The 8452-nt window shown below is 38.1% G+C and overlaps 2 protein-coding genes across 2 annotated transcripts in view; both read left to right on the forward strand.

Annotated features, from left to right (window-relative positions):
- LOC145345593 (adhesion G protein-coupled receptor F5-like) overlaps positions 1–6852 on the forward strand; it is a 61574-nt gene extending 54722 nt beyond the window's left edge. The window contains exon 10 of the mRNA XM_080193428.1: positions 6817–6852. Coding sequence (XP_080049554.1) covers positions 6817–6852 — 36 coding nt within the window. The remainder of the gene's footprint in view (positions 1–6816) is intronic.
- A 104-nt stretch (positions 6853–6956) lies between these two features.
- On the forward strand, positions 6957–7988 carry LOC145345471 (trace amine-associated receptor 1-like). The gene has a single exon (XM_080193293.1). It carries the CDS (start codon positions 6957–6959, stop codon positions 7986–7988), a length of 1032 nt encoding a protein of 343 aa, XP_080049419.1.
- The last annotated feature ends 464 nt before the right edge of the window (positions 7989–8452 follow it).

Consider the following 8452-nt stretch of genomic DNA (forward strand, 5'->3'; position numbering starts at 1 on the left):
CCAATATTCCCACAAAACTTATCTCAAAACTCCGTGGCCTGGGTCTCGCACATCTCCCTCGGTGACTGGATCCTGAACTTCCCAACTCTCAGACCACAATCTGTAAGGATAGGGAACAATACCTCCTCCACAATCATCCTCAACACTGGTGCCCCACAAGGCTGTGTTCTCAGCCCCCTACTATACTTCTTATACACCTATGACTATGCGGCCAAATTCCCCTGCAATTCAATTTTCAAGTCTGCTGACGACATCACCATAGTGTGCTGAATCTCAAATAATGATGAGAGAGTACAGGAATGAGGTAGAGAATCTGGTGAACTGGTGCGGCAACAATAATCTGCCCCTCAATGTCAACAAAATGAAGGTGATTGTCATTGACTTCAGGAAGTGTAAAGGAGAAAGTGCCCCTGTCTACATCAACGGGGACAAAGTAGAAAGGGTTGAGAGCTTCAAGTTTTTTGGTGTCCAGATCACCAACAAGTTGTCCCGGTCCCCCCATGCCGACACTATAGTTAAGAAAACCCACCAATGCCTCTACTTTCTCAGAAGACTCAGGTAATTTGGCATGTCAGCTACGACTCTCACCAACTTTTACAGAGACAACATAGAAAGCGTTCTTTCTGGTTGTACCGCAGCTTGGTATGGCTCCTGCTCTGCCCAAGACCACAAGGAACTACAAAAGTTTGTGAATGTAGCCCAATCCGTCACACAAACCAGCCTCACATCCACTGACTCTGTCTACATTTCCCACTGCCTCCGCAAAGCAACCAGCATATTAAGGACCCCACGCAGCCCAGACATTCTCTCTTCCACCTTCTTCCTTCCAGAAAAAGATACAAAAGTCTGAGGTCAAGTACCAACCGACTCAAGAACAGCTTCTTCCCTGCTACTGTCAGACTTTTGAATGGACTTACCTTGCATTAAGTTGATCTTTTTCTACACCCTAGCTATGACTATAACATTACATTCTGCACTCTTTCGTTTCCTTTTCTGTGGGATGTTTTGTCTGTACAGCGCGCAGGAAACGATGCTTTTCACTGTATACTAATATATGTGACAATAATAAATCAAATCAAATCAAAGTATATAGTGCTGAACTGAATCAGGTCAGTCAGGAAGTCGCCAATTCAATTCCCGACCTGGGACTCTTATTGGTTGATCCTCGTCAAGACAGCTTCAATCAACCCAAGTTCGGGGTAGGTACAAAAACATAAATTAATACAGGTAATTAAATGACTTTCACAACAATAGCTGAAATACAGCATTTGGATTTCACTTACACTTTTGGTGTGGAACCTTGGCTGCCGATGATGATACTCGGGGGATTTTAGACTCCAATGCTGTGTGATTTTCCACATGCTGGTGCTCATATAGATCAGTAATGATACACACACAGATTTCGGCCGCACACTGGCAGCACTGAAACTCCCCAGTCCCGAGAACCAGTTATTTCTACTAATTGGATTGATGAATTACAGAAAGAAAAATTAAACCGTCTTCCAATTTGCACGAAAAGGTTGGCTGGGATGAGATCGATCACACTCATTAAAAACAAGAACAGCAACTCGTAAAAATAGAGTTCCACAGAAAATAGTTTCTTTTTTGTGGCAATGAGACAAGACCAGTCGACTTGCTCACTACACACAACACACAGCAAAAAAGAAGTCTGATTTATTTCAAATGTTAATGAAAAATATATACTGACTAATTACCCTTACATTTTCTGTCATTTGTAAATTCAGCTTCAAGTTCCACCTTTTAATGTGAAGCTCATCATAAGTACTTTGGCAATAACAAATCTATTCAAATATATACATTTTTTTGCTGCCTGTGCCACACTCGGGAGTTAGCTCACTGCCGCCACATAGCGGCTTATCTCTCCAAAGCCGCTTATTTACCTGGCCTGCTTTGTTTCTTGAGATCGTGCACCAAGACTCTGAACACGACCGTATGCAGTGGAAAAGTAACAACGTACAAAATTGAAGGCTGAGCAGTTTCGAAGAAATCCTACAAAAATAATAATGTAAAAATAATATGCCGTATTCAAATACTCAAAGAATTCTACATTGTGAATTGTGATGGTTGATTCAATTTGTATTGTGAGAACAATATTAAAAATAGAAATATGTAGTGCATTAAGATAGAACGACAGGAATGATTGTGTTTTGCATACACAAATTTAAACATATATACATAAAACTCCTTCCTATTCACTGCGCGTTGTGTTACTATTTCCTTTTCAAGATCAACACAATACTTGATCAAATCCCACACATTAAGCTGCGTCAAAGTAAAATAAAAAAACGTTACTGCCGAACTTCATACATTTTAACAGAGACACTTACTTCTGAACAAGTCACCTCCGGTTCCCCCTGATATTAAACCTCTTCAGCGTACTGTCTCCTAGCTGCTCTATCAGTGATGTTGCTGAATGTCCTTTATTGCTTCCTAGTAGAGTTCACTAGAGCCTTTCTGTTTGCACATTTATCTCCGGAGAATTAGTTTCCAATCCTAAGGACTGGGTGGGACCATTGATCAGGATGAACTGGGGCTATCGGTCATTCTTCATGTTCACAGCTCCAAAGAGTATCTGAAAGGTCAGCGGTGTCAGTGACTATCTCTGTGTGACTCGTTCTCGGAATTTCCTGGATTTGGGCACACTCGCGTAGTTTGAATGATATTTACTTTTTGCACAATCTTCTGGCAATAAAAACAAAATAAACTGTTCACAAAACACTGCTCATTTGTTTTGGCAGTCAGACCGTTTCTGGAAACAGCATCTCTCACCGTAAGTTTTTGTTTGGCTTTTCACTCCTGCGTTGACCAAGCTTTTCTAAATATGGGAATCTCTTGTTCACGTGTGATACTTTTAACCCCAAAGTCACTCTTTTGTTGATATGATGCGTGAATTATTCGTGTTTGTTCGGAGTGCGTTCATATTTCTCCCAGATTTCTCGACATGTCTGGAAGCTGGTACAGGCAGAAGGATTGTTTTTTGTGTGTTTATATCTTTTCACATCCTCTGTGCATGGCATTCAGAATCGACCTGTACATAAATACCCAAAAACAATGCTTTCTTTCGTTGGTCAAACATTCATCAGCTCAGAACACCGTTCACTTTTGTTTTAGCACTATTGTCCCTTTTATGTCGGTTTTATCTCGAGGGATAAAAGCAACGTCCAGTACAATTATTTACTCTAAGTTTTGTCATTTATCTTAAAATCCAATTTTTTTTTATTCGTTTCGGACCTTCCCTCTTATGTTTTTCTTTGATTTGAAAATATTCTTTGGACTGGAGTTTTTCCTACATTAACATCCGTGTCAGCAGTTGTTCAGCTTTTGGAACACATTTACTTAATCTTCAAGCACAAAGAAAATAGTGTTTTGTCCGTCAATTGTTGTGGATACTTTTTACAGATATCATGGTAGAATCAACTTATATAAGGAAACAATGAAAACAAGTCTAGATTTGAATAATCGGGGAACATAGTTGGAGATACATTCGTTAATGTTGGAAATGTTTCAGAGAGATTTGGACAGTGAAGTACAGTTTCATTGTATCTGCACTTATTCATTCTATTGCCAGGGAATGCTGTTATACAAAACAATGGCTAGAATATATGTTTTTGGAGAACTTAGTGCAGATTTGTTCTAAAACCTATCAAAGAAGATAGTTTACCCTGTTGCTCCTAACTCTATTTGATATGGTACCAATATCAGAATTTAAATTACTATACCATTGTTCCCAGCTGATGTACATTTGAGTGGAAGACCTTTCACATTAGATGTTGAAATGCAATGATTGCAAAGGCTCTTATTTGTGACACTTAAGAATCATCATCAGAAGAAGATAACGTTAGTAATAAAATGTTCCGGGTCTTTTTTTAAACTGAATCAACACCCCTGGGTAGAAAAAGAATACATACGTAATGGGTTCTAACACGCTGTCAGTTTACAAGGCCAAGATGCTGAATGATGTCCCCAGTGCAGAGGTGATCATCTCTGATCCCCACTGTGGCTGTGACTGGTGCTAGGATCTTAGTTATAATAATTGGTCAGTTGATGAAACCACTGAATTATGCTATATAAACAGCTGATGAAAATCACTAGGAGGCAATTAGTGTTCAGTGGAGGTGTGAGACAGAAGTGTTGGTGTTACTGGTGAGTGCTCTGTTCTGATATTATCAAAACCATTAGTGAAACCCTACCACATTTATATTCTGCATGTTTGCTTTCCTAGTCAAAATTTCAGAATAATTGTAAGACTGGTGTAATTACTATTGAATCTTTGGATGAAAATAGTGACTAAGAAATTAAGTCTAATTGAAGGCAATAAAAGTATATATTCTATTAAGAGTAAAAGGAAAAATGTGTTTTGTTCCAGTTACCTATTTTGGGCAGGAAAGCTCAGTTCCAGTGAATGATTTGAAGTGATGTCTTCTGATCTCTTGAGCTAAATTTGTCTTTCAGACACTAGTGATTCATTTTTCAACCTTGTGTTTTTGGTCCAATGACAAAAAAAGTAAGGTTTTAACATTTTTATTCTGAGTATTTTCCAGACGGTTATCACCCAGCGAGATGCTTCAGTAAATCAAAAAGGCAAAAAATGCAATTGAAGTCAGAGAAGCTCCAGCATTTTCAGGTATTTGGGAGTTTTAGTTTATTAAGTCAAGTAGGAAATATTTTAAAATCAATGTAACACTATCATACTTTAAGTCATAGTATATATTAAAATAAAACAGATCAAATCAATCAAGGAAACTAAAATTAACGATCAAATAAAGTATACATGATACATAGTTGCAATCTATGGAGTATTTCAATATTAATCCATTAATGATAATGGTGAATGTTCCAGTATTGTTTAACATGCAGTGAATAATGTTTTCATTATGCATCTTATATGTTTTCAATATTTACACCTTATTTTTCAATCAGCTTTCTGCAATGAATCCTGAGAATTGATTTCCTACATGTTCACAATTAAACAAACAGTTATTTGACTTATCACAATTATGTAATCAAAAAAATCATAGAATCCCTACAGAGCAGAAAGAGGTCAATTGACCCATTGAGTCTCTGAAAGAACATCTTACCAAGGCCCTCCCTATCTCCATAATCCTGTGCTTTTACCATGGCTAATAATGCAAATCAAATCAAAATGTTGCAGCTGTATAAGGTGTTGGTGAGATCACACCTGGAGAGCTGTGTACAGTTTTGGTCTCCCTCCTTGAGAAAGGATATACTGGCACTGGAGGGGGTCCAGAGGAGATTCACTAAGTTGATTCTGGAGTTGAGAGGGTTAGCTTATGAGGAAAGATTGCGTAGAATGGGCCTATACTCATTAGAATTCAGAAGAATGAGGGGAGATCTTATAGAAACATATAAGATTATGAAGAGAATCGATAAGATAGAAGCAGGGTGGCTGTTTCCACTGGCAGGTGAAACTAAAACTAGGAGCTATGGCGTCAAAATAAGGGGGAGCAGATTTAGGACTAAGTTGAGGAGCAAAGAGTTGTGAATAGAAAGGGTTGTGAATCTGTGGCATTCCCTGCCTAGTGAAGCAGTTCAGGCTACCTCATTGCATGTTTTTAAGACAAGGATAGATAATTTTTTGAACAGTAAAGGAATTAAGTGTTATGGTAACCGGGTGAGTGAGTGGAGCTGAGTCCATGAAAAGATCAGCCATGATCTTATTGAATAGCAGAGCAGGCTCGAGGGGCCAAATGGCCTACTGCTGCTCCTAGTTCTTGTGTTCTTCTTAGCCATGGTCACCACCATTTACACTCCCTTTGTCTTTTTGTCTGACATCCTTGTCAGTCCCCTCCCACGCTAAATCTCATCCTATTTTCTATTGTCTTCAGCTCTAAAGAAGGGTCACCCAGACCCAAAACGTTAGCATTATTCTCTCTGCACAGATGCTGTCAGAATAGCTGAAATTTTCCAGCATTTTCTGTTTTTGTTTCAGATTCCAGCATCTCACAGTAATTTGCTTTTATTTTGGCGAAAGGAATGAATTATGACCTGGTCGATGGTTTACTTGAATTTGATATAGGCAAACGAGCTCAGAGCCATGAAAATAAAGTAAAAAATTCAGAGGGTTCTCTTTGATTGATAAACTGGGAGTGTGGGAATGTTGCACATGACATAAGAAATTGCCTGCAAAAGTGACAATGCCTTCTAGCAGGACACAATGGCCAAATAATGCAGCTAATTAACTTGCTGACTAAAATGGCCAGGGTGTTGGTGAGAGGCAGCACCACAGCCTTTAAAACCATGTCGATCATATGCAACTGCCAGGGATTAGAGGAAACTGAGTTTGGAAACTTTTTTTGGGAAACTTGAGGCAATAGGCATCCACAAATATCGGGCAGATGGTGGCACAGTAATTAATACTACTGCTTCACAGCGTCAGGGATCCAGATTTGATTCCCAGATTGGGTCACTGCCTGTGTGGAGTCTGCATGTTCTCCCTGTGTCTGCCTGGGTTTCCTCCGGGTGCTCCAGTTTCCTCTACAGTCTGAAAGATGTGCTGGTTAGGTGCATTGACCCAAACATGCGCTGGACTGTGGCAACTAGGGGAGTTCCACAGTAACTTCATTGCAGTGTTAATGTAAGCCTTAATTGTGACCAATAAGTAGACTTTAACTTTTCAAATAAAGTGATCAAGAAATAATCCAGGTTTCTGTGCTTCTAAATGGCACTTACATTGAAAAACACTTTCATATTCTGTGATATCTCTACAAACAAAATGTGTTGTAATCTCCAAAAAATGTTCCATTTTAAAAGTTTTCTTTGATGTTCTGTTTGCAGTTGGAAATAGAAGATGTTAAAGAGAAGAATCGGTGAACTGCAGGAATTCACAGAGGATTTTAGGAAACTTGAGGATTTAATTATTTTGGAGCTATATCAATAACTGAAAGGCTGAAGAATTATCTTCAAAGAGAACTAAAATGAATACAAGTCTCAAAAACACAGAAATTTTAGAACGTTGCTACAAATTTGTGGCCATAAGTTGCCTGAAAACAACCCGATCAAATAGCCTTCGAGCCGCCCTTTATACATTTGGTGCAGTAGCAGTTCTGGTCACAATGTTTGGTAACATGTTGGTGATCATTTCAATCTCACATTTCAAGCAGCTCCACACACCCACAAATTATCTTGTTCTTTCCTTGGCAATTGCTGATTTTTTGCTGGGATGTATGGTTATGCCTTACAGTTTGATGAGGTCTATAGAAAACTGTTGGTACTTAGGGGAAATGTTTTGCAAACTTCAAGCAAGTTTTGATTTCATGCTGTGTGCAGCATCAATTTTCCACTTATGCTTTATTTCTGTCGACCGCTATTACGCGGTATGTGACCCTCTGAAATATAAGACCAGAATTACTCTTCAAATCGTCTTAATAATGATCATCATCAGTTGGATTCTTTCAGCATTTGTGGGCTTTGGCATGATATGTTTAGAGCTAAATTTAATAGAAATTAGGGAGTTTTACTACAATAATATTTATTGCTCTGGGAGTTGTATACTTGTGATGGGTAAACTATGTTCAGTGATTTACTCACTAGTTTCCTTTTTCTTACCAGGGTTTATTATGCTATGTATTTATACAAAGATTTACCTTGTAGCCACAAAACAAGCCCGAGCTATAAATGACATTACAAGGCAAATCCAAACCATCAAAGAAAGCAAGAACATCTCTTCTCAAACAAGCGAAAGAAAAGCTGCTAAAACTCTTGGAATAGTGATGGGAGTATTTTTAATCTGCTGGTCTCCTTATTTCACTTGTAATTTCATAGATCCTTTCATTGAACATTCAACCCCACCAATTATGTTTGATCTTTTCTTTTGGCTCGGATATTTAAACTCCGCATTCAATCCCGTGATATATGCATTTTTTTATTCTTGGTTCCGAAAAGCCCTAAAAATTATATTAACTTTTAAAATATTCACAACCGATTCTTCAAGAATAAATCTATTCTGAGTTAATTGTGTTAAAATAAGAGGAGAATTGGAGGTTTGGTGGGATGAAGGCACTCACGTTCTTGACATGCCTTGTTTGCAATTACGATAATAAGCTATCTTATCTCAAAATATGTTTTACAGTTATAGCTTCAAAACCTGTAAAAACTGTGTTGCGAGAACACAGCCATTTTCAGGTGATCACAAGTCACAAGCCAGACATGGTTCAAACATTTTGAAATGATATGAAGAGTGAACATGGTGTTGTATTCTGATTTTCTGTGTGAATAAATGTATTCTTCAACCCTGATGCTTTGAGAAATCTATGAACTTTTCATTTACAAGTTCATGCCTCAACCTAAAATCTGAAATGCTGATGAGTATACATCATTCGGTTGGTTGAGTTTATATATATTTCTGAATTAGAGAGTAGCCCTTGCTCCATAAATTAAATGTAAATTAATTAATATTTATTGAATATCTACT

The sequence above is a fragment of the Carcharhinus amblyrhynchos genome, chromosome 7 (genome assembly GCF_965287045.1).
Source record: "Carcharhinus amblyrhynchos chromosome 7, sCarAmb.v2.hapA, whole genome shotgun sequence".
NCBI lineage: Eukaryota > Metazoa > Chordata > Chondrichthyes > Carcharhiniformes > Carcharhinidae > Carcharhinus > Carcharhinus amblyrhynchos.